Here is a 22293-nt window from a genome sequence, read left to right as displayed (position 1 = left end):
CACCAAGGTCACAAGGTAATTATGAGCCCAAGAGACAGAAAGGGCTACATGAACTAGAGACTACATCATCCTGAGACCAGAAGAACTAGATGGTGCCCAGCCACAACCGATGACCGCCCTGACAGGGAGCACAACAGAGATCCCCGAGGGAGCAGGAGAACAGTGGGATGCAGACCCCAAATTCTCATAAAAAGACCGGACTTAATGGTCTGACTGAGACTAGAAGAATCCCGGCCGTCGTGGTCCCCAAGCCTTCTGTTGGCCTAGGACAGGAACCATTCCCGAAGCAAACTCATCAGGCGTGGATTGGACTGGACAATGGATTGGGGAGAGACGCTGATAAGGAGTGAGCTACTTGCATCAGGTGGACACTTGAGACTATGTTGGCCTCTCCTGTGTGGAGGGGAGATGGGAGGGTAGAGGGGGTTAGAAACTGGCAAAACGGTCACAAAAGGAGAGCCTGGAAGGAGGGAGGGGGCAGACTCATTAGGGGGAGAGTAAATGGGAGTATGTAGTAAGGTGTATAGAAGTTTATATGTGAGAGACTGACTTGATTTGTAAATTTTCACTTAAAGCACAATAAAAATTATTAAAAAAAAAAAAAAGTGGTTGGTTGCTAACCAAAGGATCAGTGGTTGGAATCCACCAGCCATTCCTAGAGAGAAAGATCTGCCAGTCTGCTTCCATAAAGATTACAGCCTTGGAAACACTATGGGGCAGCTCTTCTTTGTCCTTTAGGGTCACTATGAGTCAGAATTGATATGTATAGATATTTGTATACACACACATGTATGTATACACACACGTATGTATACACACACGCATGTACACAGGTTTCATTGGTTTTGCTTCTCTAGAGAACCCACCCTAAGACATATGAAGTAGGAGGAAAAAAAAAGGTCATAAAATATTATGATACTTTTTTCTTGGAGCAGAGGTTTTAAAATACATATTCATTCCAATAGATCAGGAAATATATAAAACAAGATATTAATGATGTTTGTCTCGGCACTAGGATTACAAAGGATTTTAATTTTGTTCTTTGACTATGATTTTTTCTTACTTTGAACATGTACTACTCTTGAAATAAAAAATTAAATATACTTTATACCAAAACATTAAGAATGCTTAATAGCTCTCGGTGGTGGGATTATGGATTTGTTTGAGAATATTGTCAGATTTTCTACAGCATGCGCAAGTTAGAGACAAGTAATTACTTTTTTTTTCTTTTAAGAAAAAAAAGGAAGGCGCTGCGGTGCCTCAGTGTCAAGCGCAGAAATCTAACGAGCGCCCTTACCGGCAGTACCCTTGCGCTTCCGCCTGCTTCTGGGACGGGCTGGCCACGGCCGCTCATCTACGTCACTATCTGGAACTTAAATAAGACTGCGCACCGCAGAGGGTTCTGGGAAGTGTAGTCCGGTCCCCCGTAGTCGCCCACTTCCGCTTCCGACCAGTATACGCCTATCGTCGTTTCTTCTCTGTGGTGAGTCATCTGAGGGACGTGGGTCTTCCTTAGGGTCTTCATTCGGGCCGCAGGAGCAGGGGCGGGCTGTCTAAGACTTCGGGGGGGAAGGGACCGCGGACGTCATGGCGCGGATGGTCTGAGGCAGGGGATTTTGAGGAGATCGGCCTGGCGAAGGAAGACCTTGAGAAGGACTCCGATCGTCCCGGGGTGGACGGGGGAGTTGGGCTCGCGCCGGGCAGCCTTGGTTTTGGGGCCGACTGCCCCCGACACCCCCAGGCTTGGAAAGAACCGTTCGGGGCCGGCAGCACCGTCTTTGAGACGCACATCTCGCAGCTTGGGAGACTCAATTCCGGGCAGTCGCGGATTGATGATAATTTTAATTCCTTCAGGGCAGAGGCCCACCCACTTCTATACTAATTTCAAAGTTTTGTCTGAAGTCATTTCTATAAAGAGCTGCAGAAGTTGATTCCTCACGTTATGTGTGTAGTCCTTTGAGAATGATTAAGCTGTGTACAAGTCGTAAGAGTCATTTTGATGTATGGTTACTGGCTCTGGTTTTTTTTTTTTAGTGTCTGAGGCACACACAGGTTGAATTCCACTCTCGGTATCACACAGCATGTAAGAGCTCTGAACACAAATCTCGAGATTGTATTCTGAGTCTCACTGTGTCCTGGAAGCTACAGTGAGTGCAGGCTGTGGACAAGGCCCCAAGTAGCAAGGCGTGGGCCCATCTCTGAGTCATGTCGGGAGAGAGGCCTCAGCCTGGACTCTTGATCCCTTTTTTACTTTTTTAGGAAAGGGTAGATTACATCCCACTGGTGCTCAAAGGAGCCCTGGTGGTGTAGTGGTTAAGAACGTGGCTGCTAACCAAGAAGTCGGCAGTTTGAATCCACCAGGTGCTCCTTGGAAACCCTATGGGGCAGTTCTCTGTCCTAGGGTGTTGCTATGAGTCAGAATCCACTAGACTGCAGTGGGTTTGGTTTTTTTATTGTTGTTTGGTGCTCAAAGTTTTCCTCCAGTGGCATGTTGAGAATTGTGATAAAATCATGTTATCTCATGGTTCATTTTTCTTTCATGTGACTCCTTTGCCTTCTTGGGATGGTGCCTTTCCCCAGGAGATCTGCATTGAACAAGAAGGAATAACTTCTGGACTCTTTCTTTCTATTAGAGTTACAGGTGAGTAGCACTTTGGTTTTTTGTTTGTTTTGTTTTGTTATTTTGTTTTTTTTGTAGAATGCCAGCTCTTTTCCCACATAGAGGTCAGCTTTCCTGACATCATTATTTTTCCCCTGCTTTTCTCTCAAATGCCCATCCTGGCCATTTAGCCGCAGCTGCCTTCCCCCAGAAATAGATTTCTTCTAAGGCTGAGGAGGGGCCCTGGTGGTGCAGTGGCCAAGAACTCGGCTGCTTACCAAAAGGTCAGCAGTTCGAATTCACCAGCTGCTCCTTGAAAACCCTATGGGGCAGTTCTGCTCTGTCCTGTAGGGTCGCTATGAGTCAGAATCTACTTGACGGCAACGGGTTTCGTTTTTTTGGTGAAGGTTAAGGAATTCCCCAGAGTTTTTATTGAGTGTATTTATTGAGGAAGTGACGCTTGTTACCACCTCCAGGGGATGAGTCCCACCACACGGAGAATCGCAAAGGACATAACAGTGCCTGCCACCAGTAGCAGCAACACTAGATGTGAACCCATTTCATGCCTTGCAAAGGTCAGTGTTGCCAATAAAAACACAACTCAGACAGGCACTGGGTGGAACACCACTTTACTCACATAGACAAAAGAGACCAAGGTCAGCTTCAGTAGTGGGCATTGGTTCCCCATGGCCAGTGGGTCTCACTCCACAGCCAACTCAGGGAGATAGTCTACGCACATCCTCCTTCTGTTGCAAGAGAAGGGCCCTCATTCCCTCCCCATCAGAAGCAGACATAGAAGCTCGGTTGGCCAGATGCCACACACTCAGCAAAACAGTTCCTGGGAATGTTGACATGTGCTCAGGGCAAGAGGGGAGGGATGTGCCCATAGCCCACCAGCTGCCCTAGTGTGTGTGTTGGGTCAAGACGCTCCAGAAAAGGGAGCCAGCCCACACTTTCATCCTGTCCATGAAGCCAGACTAACACATCTGGTCCTCAGTGCAAGGTTTATTTGTGGGTCACAGGGAAAGACAGCAGGCTGCGCTCATACTGCCCCCTTCCATAGTCTTTCAGCCTCCCCCTTAACTTCTTCTGGGACCTCAACAGACAGAGAAGCAAAGAAACTAGCATTCTTGGTATGTCCATTGTCCATTTCGCACATTGGGCTAAATGTCTGTAGCACAGTGCACAGCTGATAGGTGTCACTTTTGTACACCGTTTTTCTAAAATCAGCAACGTTCGTGGATGGCAACTAATAAAATTATCCCAGCAGGATGATCAGACCTGCTTGGAGAACAGATTGAAACCAGCTGCCCCACCCATTGCTTAACCCAAACCAGATGAACAGGTCAAAGGGCTGCACTTTTCAGATCTTGTGGAGGACTTGAACTGTATTTTCTATGTCATCTATGTTATTTATGTCCTGATTCATTTATGTAAAAACATTTGTCTCTTAGCATAGACAGGCACCATCACAGTGTCCAGCACTCTGTGATTTTGGAGGGCAATGGATGCTGTCTTAGTTATCTAGTGCTGCTATGATGGAAATACCACAAGCGGATGGCTTTAACAAACAAGTTTATTCTCTCACAGCCTAGTAGGCTAGAGGTCTGAATTCAGGGCTCCAGCTCCAGGGGATGGCTTTCTCTCTCTGTTGGCTCTGGAGGAAGGCCCTTGTCATCAATCTTCCCCTGGTCTAGGATCTTCTCAGTGCAGTAACCTCAGGTCCAAAGGGCATGCTCTGGTCCCAGCATTGCCTTCTTGGTTGTGTGAGGTCCTCTGTCTCTGCTCAGTTCCCTCTTTTATATGTCAAAAAAGATTGACTTAAGACACAAACTTAATCTTGTAGGTTGAGTCCTGCTTTATTAACTGTCGCTAATCCCACGCCATTAACATCACTGAGATTGGATTTATTACACATAGGAAAATCATATCAGATGACAAAATTGTGGACAGTCACACAATACTGGGAATCATGGCCTAGCCAAGTTGACACATTTTTTGGGGGATACAGTTCAATCCATAACAGCTACTATGCCATCCACTGTGCATTGGAGCAGTCCCAAGGACTCAAGTGTAGAATTAAACCCCTTTTCAGCAGTACTGGACATGCCATGTATATAGCCCTTTCCAGTTTATCTGCCCTGATTTCAGGGATCAGGCTACATACTGCCTGATGGAAGGCACTAGTACATTGCAGAAGATTTTCTGTTGTAAAACAGTTACAACATGCAAAAGAGCCCAGATTGGGCATTTTGGAGGATGTTATGTCTTTTCACTCAGTGACATTAGGGACAACATACCCCAAGCTGCATTGTCCCCACCGCTGCAGGGAAACGCCCTTATACAAATGATTTCACATACAATGAAGAGCCCAGCTCTCCTTAATGCCAGGGTTAGTGTAGTCACCTTAACTCACCAACTAGGTGACAAACGAGTATTTCTATCTCTCTTTTTAGTCACTTGGGCATGAGTGCACCACCAACCCCCATGTATTCAGAAAAGTCTCATCCAGTCACATGCAGGTGGTACACATTCTGGTGCAGGTGGTACAAGAGGCCCTCCTCCTGGAAGTCTGCACCTGAACAGGGTGGTGCCATTACCAGGCCAAGTTAATTGAGATCTAAGGCCCACCATGCGACTGTTTTGAATTCTAGTCTTAACAGGGAAACTCCTGGATTTTTATACGCTAGTTATTTGCACTCAACCACTAACCTAAACTTTGGCAGTTTGAACCCACTCAGAGGTACTGCGGAAGAAGGGCTTGGTGATCTGCTTCCATTAGGATGAACCCTTCCCCCGCCCCCCCCCCCCCCCCCCAAAAATCTGCTCCCATCAAGTAGATTCTGACTCATAGTGACCCTACAGGACAGAGTGGAACTGCCTCTTAGAGTTTCCAAGTCCGTAGTCTTCACAGAAGCAGACTGACATCTTTCTCCAGTGAATGGCTGGTGGGTTCGACTGCTGAGGTTAGCTTTGCAGCTGAGCACTTAACAACTGCATTACCAGGGCTCCTATCATTGACATTACAGCCAAGAAAACCCTGTGGAGCAGCTCTACTCTGTAATACATAGGGTCATTATGAGTAGAATCAATTTGACCACATCATGTTTGTTTTTTGGAGGGGGGGAAGGGTTTGTATTGTGCCTGCGAGTTTCCCCAGTGTATCAGCTATATCTAGTACCTACAGTTACCGTTGGGCCCATCCCAACTGAGGCCCTGTGTGTCTCAGAGTAGAACTGTGCTTCATAGAATTGTTATGACTTTGACCTTTCTTCCAAGGCATCTCTGGGCGGGTTCGAACCGCCAGGTGTCCGAATAGCAGCCAAGGGCTTAACTGTTGGAGTTGCCCAGGGACTCTGCCATCTGTAGGCACCCTTTATTGTACATTGGACACTTTTATCATGTCTTGAGATGGTGTCTTTGCCCACAGTGTTGTTAGACTCAGGCTCAAAAATACCATTCCAGAATCAAACCATGTTACTTGGTTACAGTAGTCATTGGGAACTTCTCCCAAGTACAGCTCGTGCATTCATGTTTTCAGTACAAAGGAGGAAATTCTCTAAATTTGGGGCACTCACCACAGCTAGCGCTTGTGCTTCAAAAGACCTTTCCCACATCCAGTGGAGTCAACCGTGTGTGTCTGCAGAGTGATATCCTCGAGACTCTAGGTCATAACATCCAATAGGTCGGTGTTGTCTACCATATTGACAGACAGGCTGAAGTGACATGGAGCAATGGCCTGTCATCTTGATTCAAATGCTCACAGAGCCAGCAGTTGGTTTGGTTGGTAGCTTTAGTAAAAGCCTATATTGTTGGAGCCCAGGGGTGCGGGGCTTTCTCATCCCTGTGAGGTATTCTAGGGAGAGAAAGAGATGATGTTATTAACATTCCCTTCCCAATGACTTGAGGTGACAGTTGCCCAGATATGGCCACCCAGGTTATTTGTCCGAGTCCCAAGGCTACAACTTCTGCGGGGACCCATTGCTCCTCTTGTTTGACACAGGCCTTTTGGCCCCGATCATCCAGTCTGGAAAGGCAGGTCCCATCCTTAACAAAATGGACATAGCCTATCATGTCTCCCACTTACATGGCGGAGTTGGGAGTCCCAGATGTGAGCAGAGGAACCCTAGTGCCTCTGTGGTCTGTTGCCCCACCCCCATTCCTCTGGAGTACCATAGGAGGGAGGCACCCACAGATACCATTGCCTCTGGGTTGGACTTGGGGACGCCTGCAGTGGAACTCCTGTGGTGCACACACCAAACCACCCCCAGGGAGCACATTCCTGCAGGAAAAAAGAGAGAGTAGTTGGGTGTACTGAGACTGAGATTCTGCAGGCGTAGCCTAATCAGGTGACTACCTGGTCCTTCACCAACTCCAAGCTTAGTAGTGTCCAGCACAACATTGTAGTGGCATGTTTCATTTCCGCTGCAGTGCAGTGCAGTGTTTAATGTTCCGATGGTTTTTGACAAGATGAGTGTACCACCTTCTGAGTTGTTCTTGATGGCCTTTGCGTAGTTGTTGCTTGAGTTGTCCATTCCAATGCTTCAGGGTGGTAGGGGGCATGGAAAGTCCACCTTATGCCATGGAGTGTCCCTACTGTTGAGTTGCTTATGTTGTAAATGAGGTACCTTGATCTGACTGGAGCCCAGCTGGACATGTAAACACATGATAGAGATGTTTTTTAAAAGCTGCAGTGGTGCTCGCAGTGTCTGCATGATGCATGGGATTGCTCCATAGCTGGAGTACATGTCTACAGTGGTGAGACACTACCAGAGCCTAAGACTAGGGACTCGCAATCTATTGTGGTCAATATGACACAGTTGTGTCAGGTCTAATCCCCAGCTGATATGACTCGGCTCTCTATGTTACATGGACTGGGCTCCTTGCTGACAGAATTCACATGGCTGCTGAGTCTTTGGCTTCTACTTTTTAGAGAGAGAGAGACCTCATGATCTGGCCCATTCTTGCGTCTGAGGTAGGATTTCATATCCTGTTTTGTGGTGGACCCATTGGGCAGTCATTGCAACTCGTTGGGCATATGTTTGGTTGTTGTGGGACATTTATTCATGGCCTGTTTTAAAGGGTCCTTTGCCACTGCATCAACATGATTGAGAAATAGATCTCTTTTCGAGCTCTCAAGCTACTACCATAGTCTTTGTTCCCACACAGAGGAGCCTTTAATAGTCCAGTCATTGACCTGCTCATCAGTGGACCATGTGGCTAGTCTGTTAGCAGTAGCTCTTGAGTCTGTAAATATGTAGCAGGAAACTGCTGTTAGAGGGGACTGCACAGCCATCGCCACTGCATGGAGTTTGGCCCGCTGGGCAGAAAGGCCTCATCCAGGCTCCGTCAGAAGGTGGCCGTCTTCAGGGTGGATGGCCGCAGCAGCCCAGTGGCCTCCATCGCCTTTGAGCTCTGTGGATTCCCTTATGAGCCAAGCCATCCTCTCAGCTGGAACATTTTTAAACCATGACCCCCACTTAGTCAAGGGAGGGGCAGGAGCTCCCCCTGCAGGCCTTTCAGCCCCCTCCAACTGGCTTATGGAGCCGGTTGACTTGCTCTTTTTTTTTTTTTTAGTTAATACTGTGTTTTCTGTGAAAGCATACACAGCAGATTGGGTTCTTATTCACCAGTTTCTGCACAAATTGTTCAGTGACATTGGTTGTGTTCTTCACAATGCATGAACATTCTCATTATTTCCGTTCTGGATGTTCTGTTTCCAGTACTCTAGCTTCCCTACCCTCTTCTCATCTTTTATTTTTTTTAAATAGTTATTGACCTTTTGGTTTCAAAGGAGCACAGTACTCATAGGTGGTATTCTTTTGTGAGCCAGTCCGTTACACAGATAAAAGGTGACCTAGGGATAGTTCAGTTCAAGTTTTAAAGAATATTGTCAGGGCAGATGAGGCCATGATTCGTTCATGTAGATAGTCCTGTGCTAGTTTCTTCTCTCTGTCTTGGGTTTCCTTCTATCTCTTTTGTTCTGGATGTGTGGAGACTAATAGTTGTATCTTAAATGGCCACTCACAAGCTTTTAAGGCCCTAGGCACTACTCACCAGACTAGGATGGAGAATATAAACTTTATGAACTTTCAAAACTTAATGCCAATTGACCGAGTTGTACCATGAGACTATGATCCTAAGCCTTCAAACCCAGAGAAGCAATCCCGTGAGGTGTTTGTTTCTAAATTGTATCTGTAAGTGTGCTCCCATGTGCTTTATTATATATATGAATATATATACATGTATACACATACAAATATGTATATACATCTTCGTATACCTATATATAGCCACGTGTATACTCATGTGTGCAAACCTATACACAATTATGCATATATACATATATATACTCATACACACATTTTTTGGTTGTTGTTGCCCTTGTTGCAACATATATGCCATAGCAATTACTAAAGGATCCTTTTTTATTGTTTACATGTTAGTATGTCTTTTGCCTTCATCAGCCTGTGCACACTTCACCCATATTCATTTCTGTGTTTCCCATCACCAAAAATAACAAGTGTCTACTATCTAGACAGTGATGTTCCCCGACCCACGGTAACTGCCAATGTTAGTCTCTTTAAATATACCTATTCTTATCTTGTTATAAAAGTGAGATCATAAAATATTTGTCTTTTTGTGATTGACTTATTTCACTCAGCATAATGCCCTCTAGATTCATCCACATTTTAAGATGTTATGACTACTCATGATTATTCTTTATGGCTGCATAGTATTCCACTGTATGTATGTACCACATTTTGTTTAGCCATTCGTACATTGACGGGCACTTAGATTATTTCCATCTTTTTGCCTTTGTGAAGAGTGCTGCAGTGAACATAGGTGTGCGTAAGTCTGTTCGTATCATGGCTATCAAATCCCTAGGGGTGCTGTTATATCTAGGAGTAGAATGCTTGATCATAAGGTAGCTCTATATCTAGTTTTTCGAGGAAGCACCTTACTGTTTTCCATAGTGGTTGTATCATTTTACAATCCCACCAGCAATGGATAAGGGTTCCAATCTCCCCACATCCTCTCCAGCATTTGTTGTTTTCTGTTTGTTTTTCGCATTTTTATCAGTGCCATCCGAACAGGGGTGAGGTGGTGTCTCACTGTAGTTTTGATTTGCTCCTCTCTAATGGCCAGTGCTCTAGAACATCTTTCTTGTGTTTGTTGGCCGCTTGAATGTCTTCTCTGGTGAAATGTCTGTGCATGTCCTTTGCCTGTTTTTAAATTGGGTTGTTTGTTTTTTTGTTGTTGAGTTGTTGGAGTTTTCTGTATATTTTCGAGATTAGAGCCCTATCGGATTTGTTGTTCCTGAAGATTTCTTCCCAGCGTGTAGGTAGTCATTTTACTCTTTTGATAAAGTCTTCTGATGAGCATAAGTATTTAATTTTAAGAGGTCCCAGTTATCTAATTTGTCTTTTGCTGTTTGTGTATTTGCGTTGTGTTTGATAATCTATTTTTACAACAAATTAGGTCCCATCATTTTGTCCCTATGTTACCTTCTAAGAACTTTATAGCTTTAGCTTTAAAATTTAGGTCCTTGATCCATTTTGAGTTAGTTTCTGTGTAGGGTGTGAGATATGGGTTCTGTTTCATTTTTCTGCCAGTGGATATCTAATTTTGCCAGCACCGTTTGTTATAAGAGACTGTTGCTTCCCCATTGAATGGATTCTGACACCTGGTTGAAAATCAGCTGTTCACAGAGGGATAGATTTATCTCTGGGTTCTCGATTCCGTTCCACTGGTCTGTGTGTCTATTATTCAGCCAGTACCAGGCCGTTTTGATTGCGGTAGCTGTATATTGTGTTATAAGATTCAGGAGTGTGAGGCCGCCTCCTTTGTTGTTCTTTAATATTGCTTTGGCTATTTGAGGCCTCGTTCCTTTCAATATAAAGTTGGTGATTAGTTTTTCCATTTCAGCAAAGAGTGTTGTGATTTGGCTTGCATCTGATTGGGGTTTGTGCTGTACCTATAGATTGTTTTGGGTGGAATTGACGTTTTCACGTTAAGTCTTCCAATCTATGAGCATGCAGTGTTCTTCCTTTTATGTGGGTCTCTTTTAACCCTTTGTCATAGTGTTAAGGAGTCCTAGTGGCGCAGCAGTTAAGCACTTAGTTGCTAACCAGTAGATTGGCAGTTTATACCCACCAGCGACTCCACAGAAGAAAAGACCTGGCGATCTGCTCCCGTAAAGATTACAGCCTAGAAAACACTGGGCAGTTCTACTCTGTCATATGGGGTTGCTATAAGTCAGAGCAGACTTGATGGCAACAACAACAACAATGTTATATAAAATACTATAGTTTTACAGCTCTATAAAAACTGTAGTTTTATAGTTCTATAAAAGCTATAGTTTTATAGTTCTATAAAAAGTATAGTTTTACAGTTTTCATTGTATAAGTCCTTTACATCCCCGGTTAGGTTTATTCGTAGGTATTTTATCATTTTGGGGGTTCTTGTAAATGGTATAGTTTTCTTGATTTCTTTTTCGGATTTCTTCCTGTGATTGTAAAGGAACCCAACTGATTTTTGTATGTGGATCTTGTACCCTGCAATGTTGCTGAATTCCTCTATTACATCCAGAAGTTTTCTTATGGAATCTTTGGGATTTTCTATGCATAGGATCATGTCATCTGCGAATAGAAATAGCTTTACTTCTTTCTTTCCGATTTGGATACGCTTTATTTCTCTTTCTTGCCTTATTGCTCTGACTAGGACTTCCAGTACAATATTGAGTAAGAGTGGTGATAACGGACATCTTTTCTCGTTCCTGTTTTCAAAGGGAAGGCTGTCAGTCTTTCTCCATTGAGAATAATGTTGACTGTTGGTTTTGCATATATGCCTTTAATTATATTGAGGAATTTCTCTTTTATTCCGATTTTTCTAAGACTTTTTATCAGGAAAGGGTGTTGAATTTTATCACATGCCTTTTCTGCATTGACTTGATCTTGGATGTACCATTTTCATGTAACAGTGGAGCCCTGCTGAACCTGCCCTATTTTAGTAGGGTTAGTGAGTCTCCATGTGAGGACGAGAGGTTCTGGTCTTAAAGTCATACAGGGTGCTTTAGTGGTTAAATGCTCTGTTTCCGCTAAGGCCCAACAACAGGGTAAAAGCTACCGCGTGAAAGGGGTGTACCTAGTGGCTACATCATCAGTTAGTCTGCGTGTCCAAAACCTGAGGGGCCAGCGCACCCCAGTGGCAGTTCTTTGCTCTTATAGACTCCAGTTTGCGTTGATAGGTGTCATCGAGACCTGTAGGTCCACGGGGCTGGCAGGCTTCATTGGCCCCAGTGGCAGAACCCAAGTGATTGTGTGTTGAATGACCTCTAGAGCCTGCTGTTGTTGGGGGCTCCATTTAAAGGTGGCTATCTTTTTTTTTTTTTTTATCTTGTGAGTTAAGTGCTACGGCTGCCAACCAAGAGGTCGGCAGTTTAAATTCGCCAAATGCTCCTTGGAAACTCTGTGGGGCAGCTCTACTCTGTCCTATAGGGTTGCTATGAGTTGGAATCGACTCGAAGCCAATGGGTTTTTGGTTTTATCTTACGAGTAAGCTTAACTAGAGGAGCCAGAAGAATGCCCTGATGTATGTCATCTCCAGTAGTAAACAGGCCTACCAGCCATTGAGCCTCTTTCTTATTGGTAGGAACTACCAAGGACAGCAGTTTTTAAAAATCTGACCACGGATACATCTCTGGTTCCTGGTGTACTTTGGGCAGGGCCTGCAATGAGGATGCCATCCATGCAGGGGAGAACAGGTCTCCTCGGGAGTAGTTGGGCTTGTTGCAAGTGTAGCCCCTCACATTGGTGGCGTGTTGCCGGGGGGTTGACTGTTCCTGCAGCAGAAGTGCAGTGAAGTTGCGCTCTCGGAGCCTGGGTGGTGCAGACGGTGAATGCACTCGGCTGCTAACCAAAAGGTTGGAAGTTTGAGCCCACCCAAAGGTGCCTCAGAAGAAAGCCTTGGCAGTCTACTTCCAAAAAATCAGCCATTGAAAACCCTAGGAAGCACAGTTGTACTCTGACACACATGGGGCTGCCGTGGGTTAGGGTCACCTTGATGGCAACTGTGTTAACTGGTCAGGCCATTCCACGTGAACACAAATTGGCCCTGATCTTCGACCTGCAAAGGGACGTAAAAGGAGGCATCAGACAGGTCAGTAACGGTGTATTAATCTCCCGTGCGGGCTGCCACCACCTCGGTGACAGCGGTGGTAGCAGGGACTGCAGGGGCCCAGAGTGGCATCTGGCATTCAATCCCTGGTAGTCTGTTGTCAGCCTCCAGGCTCCTGAGGCCTTTTTTACAGGCATTTGTGCTGGGCTGTCACACTGCAACCGGGTGGTCCTTAACACTCCTGCCTGAACCAATAGGGTCAAGTTGTCTTTTCTACCTGGAGTGCTGTTCTGCTTTTGTTGAGTAACCCAGCAGGCTTTGGACAATTCAGGAGGCTGGCGGAGTGGACGCCTTCCACAGCTGTGGCTCCAGTTCTTTGTTGTAGGGGCACACCTTTTCAGGGGACAGTGGTATTCCAGGCCACAAGCTGCCAGAATGTCGATCCTTATAGTGCATTCAGCAGTGGGAACCATGATCCCTGGTCCCCAAAATCCCCCAGTGCCACCAGCTTGCGTTTATCCCTGTGGGGGCCTGGGATTATCGTCATTTGGCCACCTTTATCTAAGGGCCCCATGAAGACCTAGATCCCCCCCTTCTCCCTCTTGGAAACCCTGCTGGTGTAGTGGGTAAGTGCTACAGCTGCTAACCAAAAGGTCAGCAATTTGAATCCACCAGGCAGTCCTTGGGGTAGTTCTACTCTGTCCTGTAGGGTCGCTGTGAGTCGGAATCTACTTGACGGCAACGGGTTTGGTTTTTTGGTTTTCCTTCTTGCACCCTAATAAGGACAGGGGGCCACCAGCCCCCAGCAGGGACCCGGAGACCTTGGTCCCACCCCTAAGTATTATTTTTTTGAAGGGAGCAAGAATAGCTCACAAACAAAGGGATCATCCTCTTTATCTGACTCATCACACTCGTAGTCAGGATTATCTTCATCACTGTCCCGGCTGGGGAGCAAGGAAGCCTTAGCAACTCATGTACTCCTCTTCCCAGCCTGTGTTCAGGCGTTTGGAGGGTTGCTGTGGAGGATTCTAAATCCTTCCAGTCCTGTGAGGCCCGTTTTGCTTGCTCCTTTATGGCTCAAGCCAGATCCCGGCATATAGGAGCCATTCAGCCTCTGAAGGGCGAAGGGGGAGGCAGGTACTTCTGACCACAGGTATCCATCTGACGCTCCTTGCCAGAGCTTGGAGAATCTCAAGAATGAAGAAGCACTTTGTCTTTTTGCTTCTCCACCTCAGGAAGAGAATAAATAAAAGCACTGCTGTGTTCAGAAAGCCCAGGAAAGGAGACCATGGAGACTTTGACCTCAAGACATGAGGAGAGAGGTGAGAGTTAACGAAGGCTGTGGGATCAGAGAGAATCCAAGCTGGGTGCCGGTGGGGAAACAGTTGGGTGAATAAGGAATTCTTGCAGTGGGAGGAAACCAACACGTAAAGCTGCACACTTTGCTAAGGTTCAGGTCGGTGGTCTAAGAGCTCAGAGAAGGCACTACCACTTCCTCATGGCTTCTTCCTCTTCCTGCAGCAATTCATTTTGAAGCCTCAGCCCCTTCCCAAGAAGAAGATGAGACCAAGTCTCAGGTGCGTTAAGTTTCCTTTTCTCTCCAGAAATACCACTTTGGGCACCGGAGAGTAAACATCTCTCCCTTAACTTCATAAAAGAAAGAGGAGATGAAAATGTGGCATGTGCGTAGATCACGTTACTCATCGCACTTACCCACAGAACAGCTGTGGGAGATGCAGTATGGTTCTGTTTGAGAAATGAAGAAACGAGTGGTGAATCCTGGATATGAACCCAGGTCAGTATGGCTGTTATCACGGGTCCCAAGACCACCCTCAGATTCAATGATTGGTTAAAAGGACTCACAGAACTCAGCAAAGCTGTTGTATGTGAGTATATGGTTTATTATGGTAAAGGATACAGATTAAAATCAGCAACAGGAAAAGTCACGTAGAGCAGAGACCAGGAGAAAACAGTCTCAAGCTTCCAGTTGTCCTCTCCAAGGGGAGTCTTATGGACAATGCTGAATTAAATCTCCCAGCAGTTATAGTAACAACGTGCATGAAGTATTGCCAATCAGGGAAGCTCACCTGAGCCGTGGAGTCTGGGGTTTTTACTGGGGGTCAGTCATGGCTAATTGCCTGCATAGCCTACCTTACTCAGCCTCCAGCCCTTCTAGAGGCCAAACTGATACATTGTGGCCCAAGGCCCCCGCTATAAATCACATTGTTAGCACAGACTATCTGGTGTGGCCCAAGGCCCCCACCATAAATCACATTGTTAGCGCAGACTATCTGGTGTGGCCCCAGACTGTCACTATAAGTCACATTGTTAACATAAGCTGTCTGGCGTGGCCGAAGGCCTCAGGTAAACAAAGTCATACTTACCAGGGTGGATATTCCAAGGTCTTACGGGTTATCTCCCAGCACTAGGTCAAGGGCAGACCTTTCCTTGGAATGTGCAGGGTTTGGGCAATCCAGGGCTGCTGGGTTAACCCTTTACTCCACAGACTCCATAACTACCCATTTGCACTTTGTGCCGCCTGTCAGTACTAGACTCATCTAGGGCCTTGGGCCCAAGTTACGTAGTGAGGTGACTACAAATAATGGATTCTCCTTCTTTGCCAGGGGTTTTCTCCTCCGTGGGACATTTTTTTAATTCATTCCTAGATGTAATAGTCTTCATCCCTATCAAAAAGTACACCATGAACAAAGTTAAACACAACATAATGGAGGGCAGGAGGCTTTCATCCATGGCAACATTTTAACATTCTTACTTTCAAAAAGGGAGCCCTGGTGGCATTGTTATTAAATGCGGGGCTGCTAACTGTGAATGGTCAGCAGTTGGAACCCACCAGCCTCTCCGTGGGAGAAAGATGAGGCAGTCTGCTTCCCTAAAGATTACAGGGTTGGAAGCCCTGTGGGGCTGTTCTACTCTGTCCTGTAGGGTTGTTGTGAGTCAGGATCAACTCGACAGCAACAAGTTTGGATTTTTTGGTTTGGGGTACTTTAAAAAGAAGGGTGTCAATAAAGACCTGAGCGTCTTGTTCAGGAAGGGAGAAGGGAAGAAACACAAATGACCAATAATCATATAAAAGATGATCACCCTCACTGTTAATCAGTGCATTGCAGATTGTAATGAGACATGATTTTTTTCTGGCAGATGGCCCAAGATTTGAAAGATCAGTGTCCGCTGTTAGGCAGCGTGTGGAGAAATGGGTGGATCCTCACAGCCGCAGGCAGACGGGGAGTAAACTCATTTCCGCTTTTGGGAAGTTGTGCGTACTTCAGATCCAGAATTTCCCACTCTAAGAATTTATTCTAAATCAGAACAAGTATTCAAAGAATAATCATTACTTATCTTTTGAGGTTTTGTGTGTGTGTGTATGCAATTTTTTAAAATGCAGTAATTTTGTACATTTCTAAGAATTTTGATTAATTAATATTATCATTATTTTTAAATAGCAAGCTTCTCCTCTCCTTCAAAAAATCTAGTGAATGTACTTCCTGGTGTCTGGGAGTTGGATTTGGGGAAGTTTCCCAGCTTTCCCTGATAAACATGGCTCACTGTGCCTGACCTGTCTGTGCAAACAATGTAGTTTATGCTGAACACCTGCTTTCTTCAGGGAGTCTGGGATCTTGGTGCGTGCTGGCCAGACGGTGCCTGTGTGCTCAGGCCCCAATCCAAACCCTGGGTACGGACTCTCTAATGAGCTTTCCTGGTAGACCACATTTCACACGGGTTGTCACAATTTGTTGCTGGAAAAATAAAGCATGTCGTATGTGACTGCAAGAGGAGAGAACTCTTGGAAGCTTGAGCCTGGTTTCCTCTGGATTTCACCCTGTGTGCCTTTTCCCTTTGCTGATTTTGCTGTATATCTTTGTGCTGAAATAAATCACAGCCATGAATACAGCTGTATGCTGAGACTCGTGAGTCCTACTGGTGAATCCTTGAACCTGGGGGTGATCTTGATCTTAACACAAGACCGACAAAGGCAGGGTTGTGTTTTTCTTGTTTGTCTCTTATTTTTGGGGAGTAACACTGACTATTTCTTGAATAAGTAATAGGTTAGCGTTAATGCAGTAAACCTTTGTATAGCTAGCTCACCTTCCTTCTTATTGAAAATGTGTCCATGGTCTAAAAATAGTGATGTACCTGTGCAATCACAATTCACTCTCACTGTGTAAACCTTGCCACAGGTATTCCAGGCTGCAGGTGAAGTAATCGTGAAAGCCCACGTGTACACTTGTCCCCTCAAGAAAGCATGTTACAATCCAAGCAAGTGGCAGTGATGATGTGACCATGATATACTTGATAGCAGTATTTCAAAATACCTAGCTGCCATGTTTTCTTACTGGAGCTGTTAGCTTAAAAAAACTGTGCTCTACTGCATAACCAGGGATGACACAGCGTGGTTTGAAGCTCTTCGGTTTGAACAGCTGCCTTAGAGGTCTTATCTGGCTGGGGAGATGGTTGCACCAACACACAGTAGTTGCTTTCGGTCCAGTGCTAATGTGAAAGCCTCTGAAAAGGGGGGCTGTGGCAGCAAAGGAGCCCCTGGGGGGTGCAATTTTTGTTAACATGCTCACCTGTTAATGAAAAGGTTTGGAGGTTTGAGTCCACCAGAGGTACCTTGGAAGAAAGAGCGACCTGCTTCCAAAAAATCAGCCGTCAAAAACTCCGTGGAGCATGATTCTTCCCTGGCATGCACTGGGTTGCCATGAGTCGGAATTGACTCAAAGGCAACTGGTTGGTCGGTGGCGGCAAAGAGCAGGATTTGTCAGCTGCTGATGGTGGGGTGAGGGCCTGGTTGGTGAGGAACTCTGACCTGGCAGAAGCAGTGATAATACTCACGTGGAGTGGGTGTAGCATGGACACTCGTAATTAGGCACTGTTAGAACTGTAAGTTGTCGTTCGTCTTGGAGGAAAAGTTGGTGGTCTACAAATTAGAGTCAAATTTTAACCTGTGCAGACTCTGTGACTCAGCCATTTCAGTTCTAGGAATTACTCTCAGAAGTGCTCACACTGAGCAAAGAATGCTCCTTGCTTTAATCTTTGGCTAGCCAGGGGAGATGAATTGGTGGGCTTGAAATTATTGGCACCAAACAGTAATAACACTTGGTGTGACCCCACACCAGTCAACTTCCTGCTTTCTTGTCTACCTTTCTTAATGATGCCCAATTTACCTTTCATCTAGTGGATATTTATGTTAATGGACTTCACATTTTAGGAGTCATTGACGTTCAAGGACGTGGCTGTGGTCTTCACTGCGGAGGAGCTGGAGCTGTTGGACTGTGACCAGAGGAAGCTGTACAGAGATGTGATGCTGGAGAGCTTCAGGAACCTGGTCTCTGCGGGTAAGGGGAATCTCTCCAGGTATTGAAACTTAACTTACTGTAGTGTTCTTATTCCCTAGAGAGGATGTTTTGGTCTCCTACCCAGGTTAAAACCTTTATTTGTAGACCTGTTCTAAGTCGCTTTATTTGGCCAGTCCTGGATCTCTTCCCTGTCTGTCCTTCAAAGACTTGAAGATCATGGGTTTGGGATTACATTTTCATATTATTTTTATGTCTAGAAAATGAGCCTAAACCTTGCATCTTCTTGCATTTTCAGGGCAACAGCCTTTCAAATCTGATAAGATATCCCATTTGGAGCAAGATAAAGAAACCTGGGTGACAGAGAGAGAAGCTGCAGTGGATGCTTATCCAGGTGAGAGCCACGGAGATGAGAGCCCGGCTAGGCAGTGAGTAGGTGAGCTTGCCGCACAGATACCCCGTTGCCCATTTTGTTCTTGGCTGTGGGTGCTGTCCGTGCCGTTGTAAGTCACTCTCCTGCTGGGTTTTACTTCCTGGTCTCCACCTTCTCATGGTCCCTTCGTGCTTTTTCAGAGAGTGATATACCCAGGGTGAGTGAGGGATCTCTGGACCTCCCTCCCTCTGATAGAGACAGCCAGGCAGTGTAAGGCAGACCAGTGGCAGACAGGCCATTCCAGAATATGGAGAATCCTCTGATGAATTTCTCACTTAACTCAGGTGTCCTAGAAGCCCCTGGTTATAAATAGATTCCTCTGAACTCAGCCCTACAACATACAAATAGCCCATAAAGAACATCAGACAACATGGACAATTTTCTTAAAATCACCTGAAACTATTTGGTAAATATGGCAGTTCAGTAGCTCCCAGTGAGTAATATGTGTAAGTTGAGTGTTCTTCTTCTCTGTGCCTGAACAGTGTCATCTGGATTCCTGTTTAATGTGCTCACAGAAGGCACAGACACGGCTCGTGCTCTTTGGAGGATTTGGTGTTTTGTTTCTGCCCCCAAGATCAGATTACACATATCCAGAATTGGAGTTACCCCTAGGAGGCAGTGTAGTGAGAGCACTAAGTGTGGGCTCTAAAACCAGACTTTCTGTTTTCAAAGCCCAGCTCCTCGACTTCCTAAGCTACGTTACTTACCCTCTCTGTGCCTTGGTTTCCTCAGCTGTAAAATGAAGATAATGGTTCCTATCTCAAGGTTATTCTGAGGATTAAATGAAGTTAATATGTGATCGTTGGAGGGAGTACCTAGCACATGTATATAGGAAATGTTATAATATTGTTCAATGTTATAGTGTTAGATCTATGAAAAAAAAAATCATCGCTTTCCTGTTGATTCGGATTCATTGTGACCCTTTGTGTTACGGAGTAGAGCTGAGCTCCGTAGGGTTTTCTTGGCTTTAATCTTTACAAAATCAGATCACCAGGACTTTTTTCTGCAGTGCCACTGGGTGGATTTGAACACCAACCTTTCCATTAGAAGTCGAGTGCAAACCATTTGCGCCACCCAGGAACCTATATTAGATCTATAGTGGCATAAAACCTAAAACCCGCTGCCGTCATGCCGGTTCCAACTTGTAGCAACCCCAAAGGGTTTCCAAGGCTGTAAATCTCTATGGAAGCAAACTGCCTTATCTTTCTTTCTCCCATAGAGTCGCTAGTGGCTTCGAACTGCCAACCTTTTGGTTAACGATCGATCGTTCTGTAAAAGCTGGAATCTGTATAGTTAGAGAAGGAAAACTCAAATATTTTCCACTAAATGGAGAGCAGTGGAAAAGTGGTGACTGCTCCCCGTCAAAGGCAGAAAACTTGCGAGATCCAGAAAAACAAGGCAGTCCCGTCAAGTTCCAGCTCTCATAGGTTTCACTGTATATAAAATATGTATGTATGGTGATATTTGTAGTGACATAATGGTGTTACATATTATTAGCAATGGAGCCCCGGTGGCCCAGTGGTTAAGAGCTTGGTGGCTAACAAAACGTCGGCAGTTGGAATCCACCAGCTGCTCCCTGGAAACCCTATGAGGCGGTTCTACTCTGTCCTATAAGGTCGCTATGAGTCGGAATTGACTTGACAGCAGTAGGTTTTGTTTTGTTATTAGCAACAGCATCATGACTAGAGAAATGATTTTCTCTGTAAAAATCTGTTCAGAATTCCTTAGCCGAGCAACTCTACAATGAGACGTAATTTGTTCATATTAGCTTTTAGTTTCGAAGCTTGTTAACAGAAGCCTCTTCCTGACAGTTACGACACCTAACTAAGGCTGAAATCCCTGAGCCAGTCTTTAACTTATTCTCATCTCTGAATTGTCTTAAACCCCATAGGAGACAAGAATGAAAAGGATATGGAGTATATTCAAGAAAAAGAATTAAAAGTCCTTTTACACAAAGAGCTTTCCTACTGGAAACTGTGGGAACAGGTGACTGGTGAATTAACTGGGAATCAGGACCACCGAATAAATCTTCAGGGGAAAGAGATCCCGTTTTCGGAGGATGCTTCTCGTTGTCAAGGGCGGGAAGGCAAGTCTACTCAGGGTTTTCAGATTGAGAATGTGGTGGACGGTCTTCAAGGGAATGGCCCCATCAACGTGGAAAATCAAGGGTTTCCAGCCTGGAAAGCTGTCAGCCCGGTCCCCATTCAGGAATCTTGGGCCCTTGTGAACGAGCCTTGGAATGTTCAAGGCAGCTGTAAAAAAATCGGCACAGAAGATACAGTATATAAATGTGATTGGGATGATTATGGCTTCAGCTGGATATCACATTGCCACGATGATCAGAGCCCACCTGAAGGAGAGAAACGTTATGAATGCGACGAGCATCAGAATCAGTGTGTTGATGAGGCAGTACTTTATCACAGTAACTCTAGCGAGAATGGCTTTAAAAGCGAGGAAGGTGGAAACGGCTTCAGGGATGATTCCAACTCTCCCACTCATCCACGAGTGCACTTGGAAGAGGAACCCTATGGATATCAGGAATACGTGAGGCAGAGTGCCTGTCCTGACAAACACCAAAGCATCCCCTTAGGAGGACTGTCATCTGCAAGTATTGAGTGTGGTCAGGGCTCCAAGCAAAGCGTTGACTCTCTGCACGCAGCAGAGAAGCCCTTCAGATGTGAGTGTGGGAAGGGCTTCGGCCGAAGCTGGGACCTCCAAGTCCATCAGAGGGTCCACACCGGAGAGAAGCCCTTTACATGCCTCGAGTGTGGGAAGGGCTTCTGGCGGATCTCAGACCTTCACAGTCACAAGAAAGTCCACACTGGGGAAAGGCCCTACGTATGTGATGTGTGTGGTAAAGGTTTTATTTTCAGCTCTGACCTCCTCATTCATCAGAGAGTCCACACAGGGGAGAAACCCTATAAATGTCCTGAGTGTGGCAAAGGCTTCAGTTATAGCTCAGTACTTCTCACTCACCAGAGAGTCCACACAGGTGAGAAACCTTATAAATGTGAAGAGTGTGGCAAGGGCTTTAGGTGCACCTCAAATCTTTACACACATCAGCGAGTCCACACAGGAAAGAAACCCTATACGTGTGATGAATGTGGCAAGGGTTTCAGTTACAGCTCAAATCTTCGCACCCATCAGAGATTACACACAGGAGAGAAGCCCTATAAGTGTTTGGAGTGTGGAAAGGGCTTCAGGTTCAGCTCGGGTCTGCTCAGCCACGAGAGAGTGCACACGGGAGAGAAACCATATAGATGCGATATATGTGGGAAGAGCTACAGTCAGATCTCACATCTTTACGGCCATCAGAGGGTCCACACAGGAGAGAAGCCCTATAGGTGTGAAGAGTGTGGGAAGGGCTTTAGTCAAAGCTCCTCTCTTCAGGTCCATCAGAGAGTCCACACGGGAGAGAGACCCTATAAGTGTGAGGAGTGTGGGAAAAGCTACAGTCGAAGCGCAGGTCTGCGAAATCATCAGAGAGTGCATTTTAAGTGAGAAACGTTATTAGTAGGTGTCAGTTGAGGACTGTAGTTAGAACTCAGGACATTATATTTATTTGAGAGCCAACCCAGGAGAAAGACTTTATGAAGGTAATGTGTATGAAGGGCTGCTGAAGAGGCTGAATTTTTCATAGTCATTAGCTCATCTGTGTAGGAAGAGAAGATGAAAGTTTGGTAAATAAAGCACTTCAGTCACAAACTTCAGTCTTCAAGACTCTGTTATACAGCAGAATAATCTTTAGATGGCATGGTAATGGCCTTGGTAAAAAATTGTCACTTTCCTCAGAGCCTGCCTGAGAGCTTTGTAAAGGAGTAGTGAGAATG

The 22293-nt window shown here is 45.5% G+C and overlaps 1 protein-coding gene across 3 annotated transcripts; it reads left to right on the top strand.

Moving 5' to 3' along the window:
* Nucleotides 1-1419: 1419 nt before the first annotated feature.
* On the top strand, nt 1420-22252 carry LOC100665953 (zinc finger protein 229-like). 3 transcript variants are annotated; one of them, XM_064293778.1, is made up of 7 exons: nt 1420-1483; nt 2581-2641; nt 13954-14040; nt 14240-14295; nt 17946-18072; nt 18329-18424; nt 20355-22252. In XM_064293778.1, exons 3-7 carry the CDS (start codon nt 14007-14009, stop codon nt 21962-21964), a joined length of 1923 nt encoding a protein of 640 aa, XP_064149848.1. In that variant the 5' UTR covers nt 1420-1483; nt 2581-2641; nt 13954-14006; the 3' UTR covers nt 21965-22252. The 3 variants fall into 3 exon arrangements, with proteins under 3 accessions (XP_064149848.1, XP_064149849.1, XP_064149850.1); XM_064293779.1 differs by having other exon boundaries at nt 1469-1483; nt 2581-3174; XM_064293780.1 differs by lacking the exon at nt 1420-1483 and adding an exon at nt 3076-3174 and having other exon boundaries at nt 1503-2641.
* The last annotated feature ends 41 nt before the right edge of the window (nt 22253-22293 follow it).

The sequence above is a fragment of the Loxodonta africana genome, chromosome 11 (assembly GCF_030014295.1).
Source record: "Loxodonta africana isolate mLoxAfr1 chromosome 11, mLoxAfr1.hap2, whole genome shotgun sequence".
Classification (NCBI taxonomy): Eukaryota; Metazoa; Chordata; class Mammalia; order Proboscidea; family Elephantidae; genus Loxodonta; species Loxodonta africana.
The sequence above is the reverse complement of the archived record's forward strand: the minus strand, read 5'-3'. Positions and strand labels throughout refer to the sequence as shown.